General features: G+C 45.2%; 1 protein-coding gene and 1 long non-coding RNA gene across 23 annotated transcripts in view; one reads left to right on the top strand and one right to left on the bottom strand.

Annotated features, from left to right (window-relative positions):
- Positions 1-25,167, bottom strand: part of Tenm2 (teneurin transmembrane protein 2) — a 1,230,398-nt gene that overhangs the window by 89,965 nt on the left and 1,115,266 nt on the right. For all 22 annotated transcript variants that reach the window (XM_030245994.1, XM_006533290.3, XM_006533295.4 and 19 more), the window contains one exon: positions 10,099-10,245. In XM_030245994.1, coding sequence (XP_030101854.1) covers positions 10,099-10,245 — 147 coding nt within the window. The remainder of the gene's footprint in view (positions 1-10,098; positions 10,246-25,167) is intronic.
- On the top strand, positions 7,623-9,442 carry Gm42071. The gene is made up of 2 exons (XR_879796.2): positions 7,623-7,783; positions 8,113-9,442. It is a non-coding gene; the product is annotated as a predicted gene, 42071 (long non-coding RNA).

Here is a 25,167-nt window from a genome sequence, read left to right on the forward strand (position 1 = left end):
TTTCTGTGGGGTTGAGGCTGCAGCAGCCCTTGAGTCTGTCCTGCTCTGATAATGCACACAGTGCTCAGGTGCCAGAGTCGCCTTCAACCTGAGCAGGGCTCTTGACCTGTGTTCTGGATCCTGGCAGGGCTGTGTTGTGACCATGGGACCTTGAGCAAGCTGCTATACTTCTCTTTCAAAGTATGGTCACAGCTAATTTGGGTCATGTTGGTGAAGTCTCAGGACATGCCTGAACCAGGAAAGTGTTTAATGCCTCTCAGACCTTGGGCATCATATCCTTTGACATCAGGGCAAACGGCTTTCTATTTTGGGACTAAGTGGCTTTCCCATGCAGCTGTGCTTCTGGGGGAATGTTTCTCAGCTTCACAACTATTTCCATACTGGCCCTGGCTGCCCCTTACTGTGGGCAGCTTTCCTACATACAAGGATGACTGACAGCAACCTAGACTTCATCTAGGAGCACTTCTTGTCCAGCATCACTTAAGAAATGCTTCCATGCGTTACTGGCAATTTCCTGGAGAGCAAAGTCTCCCCTGATAGAAAACTGCTGATCTGGACCTAGACCCAGGAAGACCGAACTAATAAAAATGGCGCTAGGGTGTCACCCTAGGAATTAGGTAGTGGTCACATAGAAAAGGTAAGGGTTTGCTATAATCTGGAAGGGCCTCAGGCTGAGACAAAACTACCAGAAGCCAATTCAATGACATAAATGTTGCCCTCTGGCCACTAGTTCAATCTGTGTTTTAATTCTTTAATTCCGTAAAATAAGTCTCTAGTGTTTTAAATGACGAACGTTAAAAAAAATTATTTAAAGAAAAGAACATATGCATGGGAAGGTGGGCATGATGCAGTGCCTATGGAGGCCAGAAGAGGACGCTGGAGGCCCTGCTGCTGGAGTTGGGGTGGTTGTGAGCCTCCCGACTTGGGTGCTGGGCTTGCACACTCTAACCACTGAGAGTATCTGTCCAGCCCCCTGATTAGCATTTTACAGATTAGGCGTCTTCATTGCAATTTTATGATGAATATTGGATTTGTCATCTAATCAGGTGAAAAAAAGCCTAATCTCTTAAGAGACACTTAATAACCATTTAAAGTACGGAAGACTTGATTAGGAAGGACTGAAGGTGCTATGCTGAGTAAACGCGTGAACTTTAATTTAAATGCCTTAAAAAAATTTGATGGTCAAATCCATCTCACTAGGAAAAGGGTTTCAGTGGGAGAAGTTTTATCTTTGAAGTGTTTATTTCCTTTGAGTTCTAATCCAAGCTCTGCCCTTGGTTTGTTCCTCTCTGGAAATACCCATTGTGAGAGTTTTAGAAGGAATGAGACAATGGCTTTAAAGATGCAAAGTTTTACATCCTGGAAGGTGGCTGAAAGGCCTGTTTTGAGTCTTATTTTCTCTGAGTCCCCACATTTGTTTCTGTGAAATAGAAATACATCACCCCTCCCCACTTTGGGCTTCCCATTCATGCATTCAACCATAAACGAATAAAACACATGCAGAGGAAACAATTTCTTCTGTACCGAACTGGTATGCACTATTCTTCTGTAGATAATACAGTATGGCAATTATGTATCTAGCATTGCATGATAACAGGTATTATTGGTAATCTAGAGATGAAATGATTTAAATGCACAGGAAGATGTATGCAGGTTAGATGCAAACGCTACCCTAATTTATGTAAAGGACTTAAGCACCCTCTTATTTTGATATCCACGGGGTGAGTAAAACTAGTCCCTAGAAGACAGCAAAATGTAACGTGGTGAAAGAGACTCAGAACTGTATAGGCTGCAAGATAAAACAGCACAACTGGAAAGATCTACATTGGAAAAGCTAGGAGTGTGGCATCCATGCTAAGGGAACATTAAATGGGGAGACGGTAGAGGAGGGGACAGGGTATCTGAAACAAGAACTGAAGGATGAGAGGAAACCCATTGCAAACAGATCCTGGCTTGGAATCATTAGGCCCAGAGCCAGCAAAGACCCTGCTGTACACAGCAGAGCTGGTATGGGGATCAGAAGGGTGACACAGTGAGGCTGAGGCAAAGCTTGTAGGGAGGGTAAGGGAGGGAGAGTCAGAAAGCAAGCAGGGGACACAGAGGAGGCCCTCTATCTAGGACGAAGCAAACATTTGCTTTGATTCTAATTGTGTGAGAAACCTCTGAGGGCGTGGTGGATCTGATTTACAATAAAAGTGTCCCCTACCTACTGTGTCAGAGGATCAAGAATCATGAGATGGGACTAGAAGGGCAGAGACCTACCGGCTCAGTGTCCACTCTCATCCTGGTACACTTAGTGATTCTATGAGTTAAACACCAGCAAATATCAATCTACTGTTTTCCACCAGTGGATTACCTAGTCTAACACTTGCATGCTTTCAGAGGTCATACTTCAGTGGACATATATGGCGAGATATCAGTCAACTGCTGCCGTGCCCTCCCCTACCATCTCATCTGGGCTTGCTCTGTGCTCTCCTAAGGAAGAGAGACCCAGCCCAGCCAGATGTTGGAGACGTGCAGGCCAGGTTCTCTTCCCAAGCATTAGGAGAATGGCTCTCCCATCTGTAAGGGAACCAGGACTTGCATATGGCTCCAGATACATTTAGCACAAGGCCTTTGGAATCTGAGGAAAATCTTCATTCAGCCCAATTAATAGGACTAAGTTACACTTTGAAACCACCTCCCACCTGACCGATTCATTACCATATGTGCACACCTTAATCAAGGCATTTTGCCATGGGTTCACCAAACATTGTCTCTCACAGGATGAAGAAACTGGACTCTTTAGATTTAATAACCATGTCTTCCGGAGTCACTCAAGTCCCTAGCCTGGCTCTGCTAAAGGCACAGGCAAGGTGGGGTATTAATTAACAAGGAAGATAAATGTTCAAATCACATCCTTGAACCAGGTCAAACCCATTTGGATGGTGAAGGGATGGAAAAGAGGGTGAAGGAGCTGTGGGCATGGGGCAGGTTTCATCTGTTTCAAGTGCTTTGGACACAGTCCAGTGTTATGTCTCCTCATTTAGACCTGGCTAGAGTGCCTTGGATGGTGTGCCCAGATTTCAGGCCAGCATCCACATCTCTTAACCCAAGGTGGCCTCCTCTGGAGCAAAACAAGGAGCCAAACCTTGCCAGTGGAGGCAGAATGGGAAACACCATCCTGAAGGGAAACTGGCGTGGTATTTAATTTATAAAGAGAAATGAAGACATCGCTGGTGGACCTACCCTTGCTCATTCTGCTCTGTGGCTTTGAGGATACCCACTGGAGTCAGGATGAAAACCTGGCTCAACTTTGAGACATACTTTCTCTCATCCTGTTAGTGTCATGTTCTATGGGAGTCCTTTCTCTTTGCTCCTAGCAAGGTACTCTTCCTTTGTCACTGCTCACGCACTGATAAAACAATATCAGCCTTTGTGCATCCTATCTCTTCAGCTGGACTGTGAGCTCTTTGGAATGGACGCCACGATTGTTGCAACATTTTCCAAAAGCCAGCTTTTGTTGTTGAACACTTGGTAGACTCTCTAAATGTTTGTCAAACCATGAATGAATATAAGTTACTAGAGGTTGGACGGCTGGAGAGATGGATGAGTAGAGGGGTAGATGGATGAATTCTAAGGCATATGTGGGCAAGAATGAATGGATGGATGGATGGACAGACGGATGGAATCACTCTTTTGTGACATAGAGTTAAAGAGTTTTAAAACTCTGAAACAAACGTCACTCACCTTCCCAACTAGCAATGGAGAATATTCTTAAAACAGTTGATCGAAGTGGTGGGTGTGGGATGTGGATTTGGATCCCAGGAAGGGGGCAGGGAGGAAGATGGGTAAAGTGTATGCTACACACATATGGGAAATGTTAAAATGAATCTGTTACAGTAAAGACAAGATGAGAAGAAAAGCTTACCACATTTCAGCTACTTAATAACTAAACCCAAAAATCCTTTGTACCCCTTTCTTATAATTATTTGTTTCCTCCTTAACTAATGTTCCTTCCCCCTCATGTAACTCCTCACCTTTTCTGGGAATTGAAGTGGGTATCGCTATGGGGCATGGGTACTAAGATATAGGGCTTGGCTAGTCACTGTAGGAGAAAGCATCATTTAAAAATGCTTTCCTCAAAATGTGGTTTGTGGAACACTCTCTGGGGTGCTTGGTAAGCATATAGACTGGCATTGAAAACCTGACTTAAATGAGACTCAAAAGGTGGGGACCAAGAAATTTGACTTTCAAGGTTCCCACGGGGCTCCACGGCACTAAAGTTAAATGAGACAGGTTAGGCTCTTCACAGCTTTATGCACTGGGAAAGTCGTTGGTTAGATTCTGTTTATACAACTGTCTCCATTCTAGACAGTCACATTAACAGTAACACAATTAAGGCTACCAGCCAACCTGTGCATTCTCCAAGCCATGGATCTATAAAATACGGTACATGCATTTGCTCACTTGAACTTCACACTAGCTCATGGAGTTGACATAACCATGCCCATTTTAAAAATTTTTTTTATTTTTATTTATTTATTTTTTATTAGGTATTTTCTTCATTTACATTTCCAATGCTATCCCAAAATTCCCCCATACCCTCCCCCCGCCTACCCACCCTCCACTCCCCTACCCACCTACTTACAATAAGAGCCTTGGCATTCCCCTGTACTGAGGCATATAAACTTTGCAAAACCAAGGGGCCTCTCTTCCCAATGATGGCCGACTAGGCCATATTCTGATACATATGCAGCTAGAGACACAAGCTCTGGGGGTACTGGTTAGTTCATATTGTTGTTCCACCTATAGGGTTGCAGACCCCTTTAGCTCCTTGGGTACTTTCTCTAGCTCCTCCATTGGGGGCCCTGTGATCTATCCAATAGCTGACTGTGAGCATCCACTTCTGTGTTTGCTAGGCCCCGGCATAGCCTCACAAGAGACAGCTATATTAGGGTCCTTTCAGCAAAATCTTGCTAGTGTATGCAATGGTGTCAGCGTTTGGAGGCTGATTATGGAATGGATCCCTGGGTATGGCAGGCTCTAGATGGTCCATCCTTTCATCTCAGCTCCATGCCCATTTTTACAGAGAAGAAAACTGAGACTTTTGGAGGTAACATGCTGAGCTGAGATACACAGGCTAATTCTGAAAACCAGAGGCTGAAGCACTATGATGCCGCATGTCACCTAGGCAGACACCACAGAAGGGAAGAAGGAAGAACAGGATGCCATCCTATACTGTGCTGAGAAAGAACAAAGGTGAGAGGACAGTCCTGCGCAGCCATGAGAACAGTGATGCAAAGCAACAGGATGAGTTTAGCTTAGGAAGAGCATCCTTCTGCCCCTCCAGTTGTGGGCTGCTGAGATCAGGACCCCACTGTCACCCTGTACACCAACTTGATAGGGAACCTGATATATATCCTATGGAGCTTCAGGCAGACTCCTGTGCAGGCTGGAAATGATGGACTTCAGGCATTTAGCACATTGAAGCTTGGTGTCCTGCTTCTAAGTCCTGGGTGACAAAGGGGCCTCCAAAGAGTGAGTACAGGCTCTCCAGGCCAGCCGGTCTAACGATGCCTCCTCACCTTGCCGTTCCCACTTTGAGAGGAAATCTACAAGCGTTCTCTCTCCTACCCCTGGCTGTGATGAACTAGAGCTCGCACCTCTGTCTTGGTGGTGATAATTAAATATTATCCGCCTGTCACTTGGCACACATGTTGTGTGTATTCTCAGACTTTAATGAGCTGGTATTTGTCTCCTGTAAGCAAAAATATTTCTTTGAGTCTCTCCTCTTCCAAATTGGGGTGAGCGGTTCAAGTGAAGTTCTCTCACTTTTAAAAAGACAGTCTTTGGCCAGCTGGTCTGTGAACGGTCTTCTCTTCTCTCTTCTCTCTTCTCTCTTCTCTCTTCTCTCTTCTCTCTTCTCTCTTCTCTCTTCTCTCTTCTCTCTTCTTTCTCCTCTCCTCTCCTTCCTTCCCCTTCTCTTCTCTTCTCTTCTCTTCTCTTCTCTTCTCTTCTCTTCTCTTCTCTTCTCTTCTCTTCTCTTCTCTTCTCTTCTCTTCTCTTCTCTTCTCTTCTCTCCTCTCCTCTCCTCTCCTCTCCTCTCCTCTCCTCTCCTCTCCTCTCCTCTCCTCTCCTCTCCTCTCCTCTCCTCTCCTGTCCTCTCCTCTCCTCTCCTCTCCTCTCCTCTCCTCTCCTCTCCTCTCCTCTCCTCTCCTCTCCTCTCCTCTCCTCTCCTCTCCTCTCCTCTCCTCTCCTCTCCTCTCTTCTCTCTCCTCTCCTCTCCTCTCCTCTCCTCTCCTCTCCTCTCCTCTCCTCTCCTCTCCTCTCCTCTCCTCTCCTCTCCTCTCCTCTCCTCTCCTCTCCTCTTCTTTTTTGCAGGTATCATGACATACAAAGCTTGTCCCTTCAGAATTGGCTATTGTTTTCTGAGGTCACGTGAGAAGTCACATGGTTGGTGAGTGTTGTAGAAAGTAATAAGAATTTAGACTGTGGGGATTGCTATGTATGTTGCTGTGGGCATACCTTAAGGTGGCCTTTCCTGACAGGGTTTCTCTGCTAAGTATCACAGAATATTGAGAATATGTGCGTGACAATTTTCCCCAGGTCGTTAAAAGAAGCAATTTTATCTGGTACCTTTCTAGATGCATAGAAAGAAATTAAGGCATTATATAAAATGAATGTTTTAGAACTGTGTATCTCAAAGAAAATCTACATCTAAGGCACCTGGAAATTTACCCGACATTCCAATTCTTGTACCCTGCCAGAGACCCATGAGCTCTGAAACTCAGCAATGGGGTCAGGCCCCAGTCTCCGGGGTTTAATCAAATCCTTTAGGTCCTTTCGGAACTACTAGGGAATAGACAGAAAGTACAAGGGATTCAATTCCACCCCAGTTAATGAAGTCAGTAAAGAACTTCAAATGTTTCTGTGTTTGTGTTTATAACTATCTTAGTTTAGAATTAAAAGAAAAAGAAAAAAGGAAAAAAAAACCCATCACTTTAAATTGAGTTTTTGTTTTTTTCCTTCTTCTCAGATGTCTGGCGATGGGGAAGGACTGGCCTTTTCCAGTTCCCTTTGGAAGAATGCTCTATTATCTTCCCCATTCAGGAGATTTATGACAAGTGTGTTCTTTGCAGCTGCTCCCCGGGCCGGCATTCATGTTCTGCTTGGATGCTTCTCTGACCCAGTGCCAGGTTTCTAAAGCATACAATCCTTTCAGAGAATTCCCAACACTGGACGGAACCAGGTACAACAGAGGTAGGCTATCCAGGGGCAACCACCCCCCAAAAGATGTGTACAGAGAGATACGTACGGGTGAGCTTGCTGCCCCTGGGTCTGGGGTTGATGAGAGGAACTTTAATATTTATCAATAAACAACAAAGTGCTTAGCACACCTCCTAGGGAAGTAATTAGCCACAGAAAGAATGCCCTGTGCCCAGGCAACTCCTCCAAAAAAAGAACTCACTTAATTGTGAATTGCTTACGCCAGGTGAGAGAGAAGTGGTATCTACCTCTCTCACCTGACATAAGCAACTCTGAACTAACTGGGAGTTTCTTTTTATAAACACGGTGCAGAGACTTTCTTCTTGGTGGCTAATTGCTTCCTTGGGAGGTTGCTTTAATAGTTCCCATAAGAAGGCCATTATTATCTTTAGCATAATCACAGTCTCATTTGCTTTTGTCCTAGCCTTTCCTGTGTTGTTGGGGCTCTGCCTCTACAAGGGATCCTGAGTTGAGCCTATGAGGCAAGTCCTCCAGCTTGGAGATCAGGTGCCTCAGGTTGGGAGCCAGGATCCAGGTGAGGCTGTTGGAGAGGGAGGTAGATAGCACAGGGCTTGCTGGGGACACTGACCTCCCGGAATCTCCTCTCTTTTTTGTATGCCACACTCCAGCAATTTGCTATGCTTTCAGGTTGTTGACACCTCAAACAGGGAAGGGGGGGTCAGAGAAGTGGCTTGGCTCCTTTTTGGAGGCAGGAGCTGATATTTGAGCAACCATGGCACTCAGTGAAATCACCAGGGAGGCGGAAGCAAAAGGCCATTGGACTCTCAAAAGAATGCCTCATGCTGTCGTGCCTCACCTTGCACAAAAGTGAAGGAGTTATCTTCTATTCTGGCTTTGTTTCAGGAGAGCAAAATGAATGAAGGACGGCACCACAGCACATCTGGCCTGTGAAATTCTATGGTCACAAACTCGTATCCGTGTAAATATGCCTGCTTGCTCTCAAACTGTCTATATACACAAAGGCAATTGTTATGGAATTTTTGAGATGTCCATTAAGAGGATGAAGAAAGAGGAAAAAATAGAATGTCAAACATTCTCATTTGTTTCTCACCAGGTTGCATCTTTAAATACCTGAGGCTGACTCCAAGGGCCATGAAGCAGAGGTGACTTTGATGCGGGATGGTGATACACCATATTCTATGACTGTCACAGTGGGGGCATACTTGTAGATCTTTTAACTCCTGAGACAACTTCAACTTCACATAAACTCTGACCTGGGTGTCATTTTGATGAGGGTGGGCCATGAGTCTACACTGATAGGACAGACAGCTCACAGGATTTGAACTTAGGAGAGCGCATGACCCACACACTACTTCTCTCTGGAGCCCTGTGACACACAGGAACACGCTCCAGGACAATCAATACAGATGTTCAGAACAGTAGTGGTTCTTCAGGCAGGCCACCTATACATGTGTGATCTCAGACACCAAGTAGGGTTTGAGCCCTATCAGAGCTTGGATGGCAGAAGAGAGGTTTGCACACCCATCCTGAAAAGTGTCCAGAGTGAATGTTTGAGGCCTGATACCTGTGTCATCTCTCACTGTGTTATGGCCACTTAGTTCTGTGTTTAGGGTTAAATATGAGGTACAATTGTACAGAAAATATAATCAAGAGAAGATGAGATGGCTCAGTAGGTAATGATACTTGCCTCCAAGGCAGATAGCCTACATTTGATCTTGGGGTCTACAATGTGAAGAAGAAAACTGACTCCTGCAAGTTGTTTACTGACCTCCACATGTATGCTGTGGCATACATGTTCTCCCTCTCCTCCCCACATACAGTGAAATGGCATATCAAAAAACTAAAAATATAAACAAGTGGACACTCCCATCTTCCAATACAGAGGAAGGGATAGGCTATAGGATTTAGAGCTTCATCATGCAAGATAAGTCTGTTTTTGAGGTCTGCTAAACCGTAAGCATTGTGTCAATAGCTAAATGTACTGTGCTGTGTTCTTAAAATTTGCTAAGAGGGCAGATGGCAACCACACTTATAAGAAATAAGAATGCATATGGTGGAGGGAACCCTGAGTGCTGATGGCTAGGCTCATGGTTTTGGACATAGTGATGCTTTCATGAGTGTATGTATATACCCAAACTCATCAACATGTGAATATCAAATATGTTCAGCCTTTTAGATATCAATTATGCATCAATAAAGTATTAGAAAAAAACCAGTTGATACATTGAAATTAGAATTTATGTATCTTTCCATAAGATGAAGTCTTCTTTAGATAATTTTCCCTCAGGCATCAGGAAAATGTGAAAAACCTTTTCTTCTCCCTCACTAATTAGATTTGGCTCACAGGCTACAGCTGGGTGACCACAGATTAGATCACATACTTTGGTTTCAGAGCTGGGTGTGGGTTCTGACTTCATACTAGAAGTAATGGAACTGCTCTTCAGGCCTTGGTTGCCTCGTCTGCAAAGTGACATCTCAGAGGGTCATAAGGATGAAGGGGCACATGGCTCATGACATTCCAGTTTAGGGTGAGTCACCCCACTAGCCATCACCATTGTCACTGACCATGATTTACCACCCTGAAAAGTCTGAAAGGACCATTTACGTTGAAGGCAACAGCCAGAACCTCTCTGCAATGATGGGTGCTTGAGAACCCAAAGCCAGCACCAAACCTCAGTGACTATTCAGCCTGGGTCTGCAAGTGTCCTCATGGCCTAAGGATGTGTGTTCTTGACCGTATTCACTTCAAAGGAAACATTACAACACTGAGCAATAGTATGGCGAGATCTTTCAGGAGACAGTGACTCATGACGCAAGCACACACAACACTGTTCTTGAGGGGATGGGAATTAGAAGACGCTTGCTCACCTCCCTCATTATCCTTGTTATCAGCGCAGGAGGTTTCCATGGCAACGTTGCATCCAGGCCCTCTCCAGCCGGTCTGGCAGACACACTGCCAGCTGTTCTGACCCAGTGTGCATCTCCCGTTACCGTTGCACAAATCAGGGCAGCCATCTGGTTGGAGAAATGGAGAGAATGAGAAGGAGGGACATGAGGCCGCGCTGGGGAAGCAGGGGAACCATGCAGAAGGGGAGCAAGCCTGCAGGGCAGCCACTGGGCCAGCCTCACAGTGGGGCCCATACCTGCTGTCCAAAGAGTTGGGGGGGGGAGCAGGCCACGCATGCAGGTGCAAGACGGAGTTGGGGCACAGATGCAGGGGGTTCCCAGTGATAACTGACCTGGGTGCAGGGGTCAGAGCAATCTTGCCAAAGTGGGGAGGGAGTTCAGTGCACATCCCAGACAACTGCACCCGTGCTGACCTGACAATGGACTAGTTAGGCTGTGACTTCCAGCCAGTGGCTCAGGATGTGTGCTATCTTGAAGCTGCTCATTTAGCTACCTTCTCTCCCTCCCTCCCTTTCTTCCTTCCCTTCCTTCTTCCCTCCCTTCATTTCTCTTCTCTCCCTTCCTCCCTTTCTCGTCTTTCCTTTCCTTCCTCCCCTCTTCCTTCCTTTCTATCTTCCTCTTTCTTTCTTTCTTTCTTTCTTTCTTTCTTTCTTTCTTTCTTTCTTTCTTTCTTTCTTTCTTTCTTTCTTTCTTTCTTTCTTTCTTTCTTTCTCTCTCTCTCTCTCTCTCTCTCTCTCTCTCTCTCTCTCTCTCTCTCTCTCTCTCTTCCTAAACCTTCTGAATATAAGAGAAAAAAAATTCCCTACCAGCCTAGAGTCAAAACACCTTCCATCTTGTAGAATTTTAAGATAGATTTACATATGATTTTTAAGAGCTACTTGTGACCAAGAAAGAGCTGGACAGCTCTGCTGCGCTATTTCCTTATCCTCGTAATAGCTTTAAGGGACACTTCAAAATGTTGGCTGCTTATCACCACCTATTTATGGTAGATTTAAAACTAGAGCAGGATTTTAAAGGCCAGGGAAGGAGTAGGTGTTGGGTGCCATGAGCTGGGGACATGGACAGAGACTCTATTCCTGTCTACAGGGGCAGGGCAATGAAGTCTGGGCAGTTCGTATTTTATGGCTTTCTTTTCTTTCTTTCCCTCAGCCCCTTCCTTTGTTGTGAAATAAGCAGCCTATTTAATTTATTAAATGCTCCAGCATTTAATATGCTACAGCAGTTGTAGCATAGACTCCCACAGCCTGAGCCGACAAAGGGAGCTGAGCGAGCAGAAGAGGAAAGTTTCGTCAGCCGAGCTACCCTGGCCCTTTGTGAAACAGAGAAGCAGAAGGTCTGTACTATGTGCCCACACTCATACAACCTACTTGCTGGTGAGAATCTCTATTTAATTTCCATTTCATTTTTCTTTCTTTGAGCAGTTTTATTGAGGCATAATCTACATACCCTAAAATTTACCTGTTGTAAACGAACACCACAATGACACTTGGGAAAGTTATAGAGTTGTGCAGTTGGAGCTGTATTTCCTTGCTTCATTTAAATATACTCCAATGACCATTAATTTAATTGTCCCTGTAAGTAACTATCTGCACATCCTGAAAATGCTCTCTCCCTCCGTGGCCACTTCCATTTCTGAATCTGTTTTTTTAAACTACACCAATGCATGCCAGGCTGAGATCAAAGAGCTTTCTAACCATAGTGGTAACTGATCTGGAACCTTCCTGCGAATCAAAGTGTGCATCTCTCCCCGGCTTTCCAAAGGCCTTCACCTGGCATCCAGCCTCTCTTCCCTCAAGCACCCCTCATGTGGGTGCTGAGAAACCTAATTTGCGCATGTGTCAGTGGTGTGACTCCTCCTAAGGAGAAAGGTCATCGGACCCACAGTTGAGTTTGACTGCTTTAGGAAATGTCTCGGCTTGCTCCCTCCCATCCTGCGAAGATTAGGATCAGAATGAAGAGTATGCCAACAGGGAAGTTCTCTGGGGGTAGTCTCAGGGAGGCAGCTGTGCTGAGGAGGAAACAAGGAGCCCTGGAGCAGGGCGTCTGGTTTGGTGCTAACTCTAGCAATGTCCACACATACACATCCTGGTCTCCATGCCTCCCCTTACAACAAAGTCCAGCTCAGGATCTTGCATCTTTCCTTACCAATGAGGTATCTGAGGCCCTGCCTGGGGAACCGCTGATGTCTCTCCTGCTCACATCCTGAGGCAGTGCCCCAAGGGAAGCTTCCCTCACTTCCAGAGATATGCCACAAACATTTCTGTGGGAGCAAAATGGAGCTCAGGAGGAAAAGCCTGAGAGACATTGGATGAGTTCTCAGAGAAAACAAAAACAAAAACAAAAAAACAACGAGATCGTGGTCAATCTGCCACCACCTTCTGCCTTACAGTTACCACCAGCAGAGTGTGGGGGAAAAGATCACAGAGAATGCCCTAAATGACAGGCCTCTGAACGTTTACTCAACACGGTTTCTGGTATGTGTGCTTTGCTGTTTAGCTACTTTGAGGCCTCCTGTCTCACTGAAATCACGCCCAGAGTCTCAACAGAAGATTCATTGTGTAGGAAACCCACGTCCACCACATAAAATTTAAATTTGCCAAGAGCCCCAGCATGTCAGTCAGAGATATGTGCTCAAAATATGTATGCTCTTCTATGGAATGAGGCCTCCCCCCTTCTCTTTTCATTCTGACCAACTGAAGTGAGGTAAACAGGGCAGAGGAGCGAGTTTTTGCCACATCCTACGAGGAAGATGAAAACAGGAACAGCGGGAGCTGGCAAATCTCTGAGAAGTTTCAGGGCAGCTGGGAATTAATGGACAGGACTTTGCTTTTAGCTTGAAGAGGAAGAAAGCAGCCTTGGTAGGTGCGTGGCGTTGCTAGGCAACCCCAAGCTAGCCCTAGCGCAAGTTCATTCTGCTGGTGGCCTTCTGAGGAGGTGACTCTTTGTGTTTGTAAAGTGCAAAGCCAGCTGCTGCTTAAGGAAAAACAAAACCTAGGAAGTAATTAGTCTGGAGGGTAAATGGGCATCAGGTGGCAGCTCTTCTCTGGAGAGGATGCTATGACTGAAGTTGGAATTGGCTTATGGGCTCACACTTGGGCATCCAAGTTTCTGAGTTTCAGGCTGGCTTTCGGATTTCCTCGAACGCCTGCCTCTAAATGACTGGTTTAGACTCCTGGAAGGCACCCCTGTTTGGATGCTTATTTCTTCAGCTAGAAGGAACTGATGGCTGCCTGGGGTTTCAGGTTCTATCATGACCCTGGACCAGTGGTTCTTAACAAAGGATTTATAAAAAGATTTTCCTCTTTTTTCTCTGGGGGATGTCTGATAATGTCTGGAGATATTTTTGATTGTCATCTTTAGGGGTAGTAACACTTGACAACTCATGGGTAGAGGCTAGGGATGCCATTCCACATCCTAAAGGCACAGGAGAATGCTACCCCCACCCTCCAAGAACGGCACAGGTTCAAATGTCAACAGGACTGAGGCCGAAAACCCTGGCTTCATTAGATCTCAGCCATGGTTGTTGGTTGTGAGTTCGAAGGGCCTGGCCTGGTCTCAGACTAACAGGGCTTGAATGAACAGGATTCATTTCTACCTGTCCATCTATATCTCCCTCAACAGCCGAGAAGTGGAAGGAGCCTTCTTCTCCAACTGCAGATGCCTCCTTCTCAGGAAAAGCTTGCAAGGGCATCAGCAACATGGTTGATTTTGTCAATTCACACTCTATCCCCAGCTCACACAGATGCATGCAGTTATCTCTACACAAACCAAAGCCATACTGCTATGTGATGCCTGAGTCCTTTCAGCTCCAGCCCCGGACACACCCCTGCTCTCACGTCAGCATCCCTGTCTGTTCACTCAAGGTCAACTCCAAGTCAGAGGAATCCAACCTCTTTCCTTTTGTTCTCACTAAACTGTATCCTCCATCCATGAATGGCACCTGAACTCATCCACTCCTGAGACGGAAGCCTTGGAGTGACCCTCCCCTCCCACTGTCTCTCTCATCTCTTGGAGCTAGCTCCAATCACCATGGCTGAGTGTACCTCTTAACTGAGCTTAGACAAAATGCTACAGTTGGATATAGCCTGGATGTATCCCAAGAGTCCATCTTTGGGAGTTGTATCCTATGGCCTTTGTTACTAACTACAATTTGAATGGTCTTCCTAGAACTTCTCAGTGCTCAATTAAATAGCTGTGCTGGGCATTCCTGTTGGGCTGTTCACCTGTCATGTGAGGGACCATGTCTAACTTATTTTCCGTGGGATTGTAGTACTCAGTGGGTAGTTGGTGTGTGTGTGAACGAATGAATGATTGATGTCAAGCATGGCCAGGAATGAATGAAGGAAGTCAGCATGGCTGGTAGAAGTCCCATAATTTCCAAGACCTCTTTCATATAAATATCAATCACTGGAAAAAAAAAGAAAAGGAAAAAGGAGCCGGGCGTGGTGGCACATGCCTTTAATCCCAGCACTCGGGAGGCAGAGGCAGGCGGATTTCTGAGTTCGAGGCCAGCCTGCTCTACAAAGTGAGCTCCAGGACAGCCAGGGCTATACAAAGAAACCCTGTCTCGAAAAACCAAAAAAAAAAAAAAAAAAAAAAGAAGCAGAGAATGGTCTTGCTGACAGAGCTACTAGCTAGGCAGGCTTTTTGACTTAAACAAAAGTTGGGCATGAACAAAATAATATCTAGGGCCCAGAAAAAGAGGGGAGAGTAAATGGGCTTGAAGACAGCTCTAATTATAAAAACACTTGTCTAAAACAGCATTAAGACACATTCTGCAGTGTGTGGCAATTTTACAGGTAGATGTAAGTGGCTAATACTGTTCGGGAAGTAAGGAGGGATGAATGGGCTTTTAACATTCTTCAGCAAGCACAGTGAAGAAAATGCACCCCAATGCAGGAAAGGCAAGAGAGAACACAGACTGGCCACACGTAAACACAGATTACAAAGCAAGCCTCAGAAATGGCACCTGCCTGTTCAGTTCAGGCCAGTAGAGGACCATTACAGCCTGCTATGAAACCCAAGAAAAGCTTCCTTTTTTCTCAACTGAGGGGAAACCATAACTTTGTTTGGAGGCAGAAAGGTCTGGAATTGAAACCAGATCTGCCTCTTTCTATGCATGTGACCTTAGGCTGGTAGATGTACCTCTTTGAGCCCAGTCTGCCTGTAAAACTCTGCCTTTTCCCACTCAGTTAATGTTATGTACTGTTTCTCTCAACAGAATAGCATCTTCAAAGGCAGTATTCTGTCTCCTCTTGTCCCCTGATACAGTTTCAGGGTCTAGAAGGACAGTTGGCACATGCCAGACCATAAATGTTTGTTAATGGAGTAACTTACTTCAAACGATGACAATACTTACTCTGGAGAGACAGCAGTTGTGTTAAACAAAATAAGCAAGATGAAGTTTTAGCAGAGTTTGGGGCATCACTAGTGCCTAATGGATAGAATGCATATTGCTGAGAGAGTGGATACAGTTGCTGCTGCTGCTGGTCCTCTAACTACTGGGAGGCTCTTGAAGTACAGCCCCAACCACAAGCCACTTTACCTCACTCACTGATCAGGAAAACCAGAGAGCTCATACTAATTTAACGTTGTTGTTGTTGTTTTAACTAGAATTTTCTCTAGTGTTCTCAGTGTGTGCTTCCATTACATACTTGGATGTTCTCATTCTCTCAATGTTCTCATTGTGTGTTAAACTAGCAATAGTGTGTGTGTTCCCGTGTGTGTGTGTGTGTGTGTGTGTGTGTGTGTGTATGTTCCTGTGTGTGTGTACCTGTGTGAAGGCTGAAGTTGACATGGGCTATCTTCTTCCACAGTTATTCTCCATGCTATGCTTAGAGACAGGGTCTCTCACTGAACCTGGAACTCACTTCTTTGACGGGCTGGCCAGCAAAGCCCAAAGATTGCCTTGTCTCCGACTCCTTTCCCCATTGCTAGAGTTGCAGACATTCAGTGCATTGCCTGGCTTATTCACATGGGTTCACTGGATCACAACAAGTCTACTTTTGCAGCAAGTGCTTTCCTGACTGAGCCATTTAACCAGCCCCAAGAGTTGGGCTTATGATGTCAGCTAAAGTAGGGACAACACCCTTTAAACTGTGGAAATGTTATTGTTTTCTTGGCACTGGACATCACCAGATTTAAGCAGCACACATAGGGGAGATGTGTAATCTGCTATTCCATTGTGGACCTCTTTCTAGTTGAGGATAGCAGAGTTATTGGGCATCCTGGATTGTTAGTGGTTCAGTTGCCATTTATACTAAAGAGCGGTGGCAGCGCTAGGGTGCTCTGGGTCACAGTCTGGGGGAGAACTGCAACTGCATTTAGAAGACTGGTTGACAAAAGAGGCTTCCTAGTCCCTGGTAAACAGCAAGGTTGTCCTTGCTCACCCACGTGTCAGGTAGGAGCTATGTGGGGATCCCATTTCTAGGTACACAGTGGAATGGACATGAACCTGCAGTTGAACAGCTGTCCCTGCTGTGTCAGCAGACATGGAAAACCGAGAGGCAGATGTTTCTCTCTGTTTCCACAGCATCTGTATGTCTTTGAGGGTCTGCAGAGGTGGGGGCAGGTACAGTGCTATGTGAGGCACAGGCAGAGCCTTGACACGGTCTACTGTGGAGGAGGAGGAAGTAACTTTTGCTCAGAAGGCAGAAATTGTTCCCCTCCACGCCAGCGGCCACAGAAACAGCCGATCAGCCACGAGGTGATAGGAATTTGGATTCAGCTGTCTGCTGCACGTGTGTGGATGCACCTGGATTCTCTCCATCAGCAGCATTTCTGTCTGTGTGGGAAGAGGCGTGCGGCAAGCTCAGCTGTGGCCACAGAAAAAGTGATGAACTTGAAAAAAGTGAAGAGGATCCTTCTCATTTGGAGGGGAAAAAAAGGCAAAAGGAGACGCATCTTACTGCGCTGGAGTCTCGGGTCCTTAATGCATTACAATTCTGTTCAAGTAGGAAGTCACGGAGGAGGAAACTGGGAAGGTAGGCAATAGTAGGGGTGGGGGAAGCTCTTTTTTGAGCAGGAATCTCTGGTCAGTTATTGAGTGAGTTTGGGGGAGTCAGTGTCCTCTAGCTGCCTGGGGTTCTACACAAGCCTGTGATTCCACTTTATCCATCAAAGGAGGATGCTGGGAGCTGGCTACTGGACTTGGAGCCCATGGGTCAGTGTTGCCAAAGCACATGCTAATCAAGCGCTTGTGACAAGACTGCTGACCATCTTACAGGACTTTCACTACTGATCTAAAGCTTCTCTCCTGAACTAGAAGAATAGCTTCTCACTGTAGGCTTACAGCTCCTGACCCTTACAGAATCGGCTTCAGCAAGAAAAGCCTGTGCTTGGATTTCATTCGTCAGTGCTGAGTCACCCTCTGGGAAGGCTGGTTACCCTCTCTTACAACAAGCCCTCTCCTCCACTCCCCTTGCCTCAATGCCTGCTCTGTGAACACTACTTTGGGATTAAGTCCTGAGCCCCAAACAGGACCTCAAAGGCCTGTCTTATCTGTAGTTGGAATAGTCTCTTCTCATTATGCTTCTGTTCTCTGGGCTCCACCATGTTGCCCTCTAGGCCTCTGGAATATGGATCCTTTTTTGGGGCTTCTTCAAAGCCCCTCTCTCTGAACTGAGACCACCCTATCCACTTCAGCAATGCCATTCATATTGGCTCATCAGGACCATCCTGCCAGGGGGTTGTTTTCCTGACTTCCTGCTCAGCATATCCCCCCACCCTACATAGCACTCCCACCCCCACCCACTCCATAGCACTCTCTCTTCCTTGCTCACACCTACCATCATTCTGCCTTTGTTGAAAGTAGTAGCCTTCAGCCTGACTACAAATACCTTGGTCATTCTTCTATTTGGCTCAGCCTGTAAAAAAAACCAAAACCCTCCACCTTTCTGAAGGGAAGAGCCCAGATGTCACCATCTTTCTGTTTCTCTGTCTCTTTTTTATTTCTTTCTTGCATGCATACATACATGTAGTGTTTATGGATGTGTGGACAGGAGTTCACATGTCCGAGGGAGCATCATGTATGTGCTGATGAATGCAAGTGTGTATTGATGCACACGTGAAGGCCAAGAGACAAGCGTGATGTATTCTCACTGATCACCCCTCACTTTGTATATGGAGGCATGGTTGCTCACTAAATCCAACTCACTGATTCTGTTTGTTTAGGTAAGTAGCTTGCTCCAAGGGAAAGGCTCTCTGCTTTTGTCTCCCAAGCCCTGCGATTGCAGGCAGGCCGTTTATGTGACTGTTGTGGATTTGAACTCTTGTCCTCATGCTTGAACCCCAAATGTGGAGCAGCATGAGAATTATCCTCTGTGCCACCCCCCTGCCCCTATTTTTCTTTCTTCCTTTAGTATTGGAATTGAACCTAGGGCCTTGCTCACATTAAATAATCCTCCACCACTAAGCTACACTCCCAGCCCTTTCTTTTTTTTTTTTTCTTCTCTATGACTCTCTAGGATATTCCACTACACAATGAACGCTAAGAACCAGTGGTTTAATGGCCTCCTTCCTGGGCTCATCAACGCCTCTGGAGTGAGAGACTTTGGCTCTGTTGTTTATGGCTGGGTTCCCAGTGCTCACCCCAGTGGTTAGCATAAAGATATTTGTTGGATGAACTTAGGGAAAAAAAGAAAAGAAAAAGAAACCTAGGCTGTGTTTCTTTGCTGTTTTTATCATGCCCTTGATTCAGCAGCCAGGTAAAAGGAAAAGCCTCCTGCTGGCCATGCCCTGAGGGCTGGAAGGAAGATCCTTTCCCCAGCAGAAGCAGCTGCTGCTTGCTACACAGGGTCCAAAACCAGGCTGTGGCAGGGGCAGTCTCTGGCGTGCCAGTATGGAGTTTTCAGACTCAAAACCTGTAAGATGCAGATAGTTCCCAACTGAAAGAGACAGACTGGAGCACCCGGAGAGGTGGAAGAGGAGGCACGTAGGTAGATTAAGAGGGTGACTAGTGTCATACAAAGACCAGGATGACGACGAGAAGAGAGCCCAGAGGTTTAATTTCTTTCTTTGAGGATGATCAAGTTGTTTTAACTTATGCCGCTCATTCCCACGGCTGTCCAGCAAATAATGAATGTGGTACCTACCGGTATGGAAATAGGGGCAGGCATGCCTTTGATTTCTTATTTGTTATTTTTAACCATCCAATTCTACACCCACTGAGTCTCCTGATAGCCACAGGAGGGTCATAAAAATACAAATAACACCTAGGAGGCCTGCAGGCACGGACTTCTTACTCCTGGAGGGCTGATGGCTCTCTTTAAACGAATGTAAAATCAGGCCAACAATCAATTGCCATTTTTGTAACTGTATCCAGCACAATTTCAAGAAATGTAAGAAAATATGAAATGTCTGGTTCTTAGAGATGTTAAAAGGGCCAGGCAAAGAAGCTACCCCAGGACTGAATTTCTAGATTTTAGGAAGTGTTCTATACCATGACTATGATACCAAATTTTGAGAGCAACAATCCCAGGCGCTTCTCACAAACAAGGTCAGTCAGTGGTTACAGTGAACTCTGGGGTAGGTACTATTAGTACTCCCATTCTACACATGAAAAAGTAGAGGCATGGAGAAACTAAGTAATATGGCCAGAGTAGCAGAGGCAGATATCAGGAGAGCCAGGAGTCTGACTTCAGGCTCTGGACAGGCTCAGCAGACCTGCTCGCCATTAGGCTGAATAGCTATCCCAGTTTGCTCAGGAATGGCCATAAACGTTTGTGCATTGAAGCTCATCTCAGGAGACCCATGAGTCCCCAGGTACCCTGGAGTCATGGCTAAAGTCAAGAAGTGAGATTAGGGGATTGAGGAAGTCTGCTGGGGGAGAAAGTGGGGAGGGGGGTTGTTGACTGGGCATTGCTGAGGCAGAAGGTAACTACAGAGATAAAGGTCTCCAGAGAAGGGGAAGAGGTCAGAGTTATAGAATATGTCACTTGTCACATGGAGTATGAGGCCCTTCAGTATGCCTGTTGGGACTAAGACATCTGGGCAGTCTGGGACAATAAAGTCATTCATCCTTAACATCTACCAAGGTTTGGTTTTAGGACCTGCCTCAGACACCAACACAGTTCAACTGCTCAAGGGTGTATATGAAATGGTGCAGTGCAGTATTTATATGTAGCCTACAGAATCCTCATGAATATCCTATATCACATCTATATGGCTTATACCTAAGACAGTGTTAATGTGAATGCTGTATTGGTAGTTGCTGCTTGGTATTAGGAAGTAATAACAAAGAAAGAAAGAAGGAAAGAAAGAGAGAAAGAGAGAGAAAGAAAGAAAGAGAGAGAGAAAGAAAGAAAGAAAGGAAGGAAGGAAGGAAGGAAGGAAGGAAGGAAGGAAGGAAGGAAGAAAGAGAAAAAAAGAGGCCATTTATATACAACTCTGATATACTTTTCTTCCCAGTTTGCAGTTAGGTTGCATCTGCAGGAGTGGAAACTGTGATGTGGGCTCAGCTACACTTAGGGTCTGTGTCTGAACTGAACAAGTTTGAATCTTAACTCTACCCTTGGTTTCACGACCTTTAAGCAAAGTGCATAAGCCCTTTGTGCCATACAAAACCAGAGCCTGCAAAGTATTGATGCCTTCGAGCTCTTAAGGTTTAATAAGAGACTATGGCCCATGGCAAATCTCCTGTATAGATGATGTTACTACTGCTGTTATCATTAGAGTGATTCTCCAACAGGGCCAGCAGAGTCTGAATGCTTCAGGAAAGTCTTTCATCAGCACATGGATTGGTGCATATCCTGTTACTTAAAATAGGAACAGAATTGGTTGTGTAGACATACAGATGTGATTCCAGGATTCCAAAGGCCAAGGCAAGAGGGTCTCAAGTTTGAGGCCAGTCTGAGCTATGCCATAAAATATTGTTTTTAAAGCAGAAAAACACAGCCAGGCAAAAACGATGCACATAGTCAACACAGCTAGGAGAGCACTTTTAAAGACTTGGAAAGAAACGAGAAAGGTGAAGTAACTTCCTGGAGAATTTCCTGAGTAAAATGTCGCCATAATGGACATCACAGAGGCTAGGCAGAAGCGTAAGGTTGTCCTTTGTACTCAGTGGTTGACCGATAGGGGAAAATTTAAAAGACAGGAAGAATGGTTCTTAAATTCTCTTAAGGATCACAGGGTAAGAAATTTCACCCACAACTCAGTATATTAACAGGATGAGGTGGTGTCGCTGAGGGATAAAGAAAGTCTCAGGACTATTCTGAAATCTACCCTGCCCCATGAAGGGGAGGGGAGGGAAGCAATGGTGTCTGTCACTTAGGAGTGCTAGCTCAATAATCCACAGCCTATATACGTCACCAAGCCATTGCAAGGACCATAGGAATACATCTCATCATTTCATGTGGCTGAAGTAGCTGAAGCTCACTGGAGTTAATTAATGTTAGTTAGTGGGGTCATCAGCCCTCCAAGTGGTAGAAGCCCAGTATACTTGGTTCTTTTCTAGCTTGGTAGGTTTCTATGGGAGAGGATGGCCTTATCCTATCATGCCATTGGCTGAATCTGTGGGTTCTGATTCTCAGATTCAACCAGTCTTTCCTTGAACCTTTTGCACTTTCACTGAACATGTTTAGATTTTTCTTACCATCATTCCTTAAACAACATGGTCTACAACTTTTTTTTTTTCCCCGAGACAGGGTTTCTCTGTATAGCCCTGGCTGTCCTGGAACTCACTCTGTAGACCAGGCTGGCCTTGAACTCAGAAATCCGCCTGCCTCTGCCTCCCGAGTACTAGGATTAAAGGCACCATGCCCAGCCTGGTCTACAACTTTTAATATGGCATTTACGTGCATTAGGTATGATGGATAGCCCAGAGATGGTTTAAAGGGTGCAGATGTGTGGTGAAGGTTATATGCAAACAATATGTCATCTTACAAGGGCATTTTGGTACTCTCTGGGGCTCTCTATGGAAAGGGAGAAGTGACAATATTTTTGCTTTGATTCCTTGCTTTCTAAGCAAACTTCTGATTTTAAACTTCATTACCCACATAGAGTTCCCTTTAGGGAGAGAAGATACTGGAAGTGTAAGGCTTCTTCACTGTGGAATGAATAAATGGCCATTTTGGGGTTAGATGTAAATTTGGGTAGTATGAGGGGACAAGTAGAGGGCTCATCTGTGGACACAAACAGATGGAGTCACTGAAGCTGAGAACCAGACTGTGCGCTACAAAGATCCTACAGCGGAAGTGGCTGCATGGCGATGCTGTTTTGCCTCTTGCTCTGTTTGTAGCCCCTGATGAGACTAGTGTGTGGGAACCAAAGGAAGAGGACTTCTGAGGGAGAAATACCAGCTCAGTTTCATGCTCATTTCGCGCTGACAGCACGTTGATTTTGCAGCAGATCCATGAGTGCATTCAACAAATATTTTGTGAGCTATCTTTCTTTTTTTAATCAATGGGTCAGGAAAAGTCCTGTGGACAAGGTGACATATGAATGAAGAATGTCAAGCATAGGAGAAAACCAGTATTACAACTGCTTGGGAGAAGAGTAGTCCAAGCAGGAGACATTGGAAGGAACACAGCCCTGAGGTAGAAGAATGCTTGGGTATCATAGAGACAGCAAATGTCAAGCTGGCCAGAACACAGACAGTGAAGGGCACAGTTTTACAGTTTATTCTAAACATACTGGCTTTATTTTGAAAAGAAAAAAAAAGTGCAGCTGTCATGTGTGTGTGTGTGCATGTGTGTGTGTGTATGTGTATAGTGTTTTGGCATCAAGAGGAGGCTAGGCAGAAGTGTAAGTTTGTCCTTTGTACTCAGTGGTTGACCCATAGGGGAAAATTTAAAAGACAGGTCATGAGGAGGTCATGGAGCTAACTGGGTATCCATGGCTTGGATAGTACTAGTTATGACTCTGGCACGGCTACTTACAGATAGATGCCTGTAGGTTTTCCTGCCCTATTCTCTGGAAAGAAAGATGTTTGGAGGCACAAATGTGTCCCAGATGATGCAAGCATATCACATCCCCAGTTGGGAGTCAGTAATGGATGACGGGGAGGAACTGGGTCTCTGCTGTGATTTTACTTGCCTTTCAAAGTCATTTGCCATGTTTAAGAAGGTACTGGTGACAAAGGATGATCACAACACGGGAGTATCATGCTTCACACAGCACGTATAAGAAGGACTGCAGGAGAGGACAGAACGAAAGACTCACAGAGGCTCTGAAGGGTCAGGAAGGACAGTCTCACTTCCATCAGCTCTAGTGATGTTCTTAATGTAGTGACTCTGGACCAGAGGCTGTTCTTATTCAGCTTCATCTTCTCTTCTTGGGTCTCTTTGGATCATTCCCAGAAAACGTTGTGTTATCATTGTTGATTTTTAAATTCTTTTGTGTTCTGCTTATCCTTAGGGCTAGCTTGACTCAGCCTATCTAGTATGTATGTATATCATTCTATATATTTATCATCTCTCTCTCTCTCTCTCTCTATCATTCTATACATTTATCATCTATATCTATGTACCTCTCTATATGATTCTATATATCTATTAATGACCTACATATATTTAATCTACCTACCTTTCTCTATATATCATTTTATATCTATCTATCTATCTATCTATCTATCTATCTATCTGTCTGTCTGTCTGTCTGTCTGTCTGTCTGTCTGTCTGTCTATCTATCTATCTATCTATCTATCTATCTATCTATCTATCTATCTATCTATCATCTATCATCTATCTATCTATCTATCTATCTATCTATCTATCTATCTATCTATCTATCTATCTATCTTCTATCATCTGCCTATCTATCTATCCATCCATCTATTCGTCCATCTATCTATTACTACCTATATTTATTCATTACTCCATCAAGCCTTCCTTACTTATCAATCCCTCCAAATTCTGAGAACACTCAGAGACAAATGAATTCATAAGGGAGGGCATGTTCTACCTTGTCTTGCAGTACACTTTGCCTTGCATAAAAGCAGTAGAAATCACTCCCATCTTTCCTCCTCTTCTTTAGTCCCTTCTACCCTCCTCTGAGTGGCACAGTGTTCCCCACCCCCCCACCCCCTTAGTCATCAATCCAGAGTCATCTGTCATTCACCCTTCCTATTCCAGTGACCCAGGCCAGCTGACGTTGGTTCTGAGACTACTTGAATCCTGTGATGGAGTCTTTTCCCCAATTTAGTATTTAGCATCATCTGAAGGGTTATGGGGGAGGGGCACTGCTCACTGCAGGGTGTTTGTATACAAGTTTTGCAATAATTTTGAGCAGGAAGCACACACGCAAAGGGTGCCGCAGTGTGAGGAGTAAGGAAGCTTTTGTTTTCCCAGAGAGTAGAGAATGGTCTTCAGAATTCCCACAATCTGGCATATGCTATTGTTAGGTGCTATTCTTCAGTTTTGCATAATGAGTACGCCTGCCCAGGAGAAAGGCAAGCTCCCTCTTTGAAATCTTCTCGTTTACTGAGAAACTAAATTCCCTCTTTTCAAATACATTTTCACATGCAAAACAGCAGCCCTGTTTCTGCTAAGTCACATTCTAGCTAAATGGATAATTGAACGGGCGAATGGGAGCTGCTACTCAGCTGCTGACCTGCAGAGTTGCCACACATATATACTCCCAAATTGCAGTGGAGCAATCCTCAGGAGGCAGAAAGCATGACTGATTTTTTCCAATAAAGCTACAAAAATCAATAATCCCTGTAGACGAGATGCTTGCATCTCTAACTATCTCAGAGCTTTCTTCCTTTGCTATCCCCACCCCAGAACAGGCCTCTGCCTCTGCCTCGGCACCTGCTTCCGATCCCTCACTACCAGAACCAAGCCTGTGCTTTATTACAGTTCTGCTGAACGTACCTTTTAGGGAGGCTCTGCAATGCTTCTTGATTTAGAGATGCCTGGGTTTTATGTGGTTGTGGGAAAAGTTGCTTAGCTTTTCCCGAGCGCCAATAAGTTCTGATATATGGCTGTGCATGCCTGCATGATTAATGGCATATGCAATGCAAGGACTTGGAGCTTTCAGAGGTCACCCCATGTGTACTGAATAATACAGCACAGATCCAAAAATACCCTT

The sequence above is a fragment of the Mus musculus genome, chromosome 11, assembly GCF_000001635.26.
Source record: "Mus musculus strain C57BL/6J chromosome 11, GRCm38.p6 C57BL/6J".
NCBI classification, from domain to species: domain Eukaryota; kingdom Metazoa; phylum Chordata; class Mammalia; order Rodentia; family Muridae; genus Mus; species Mus musculus.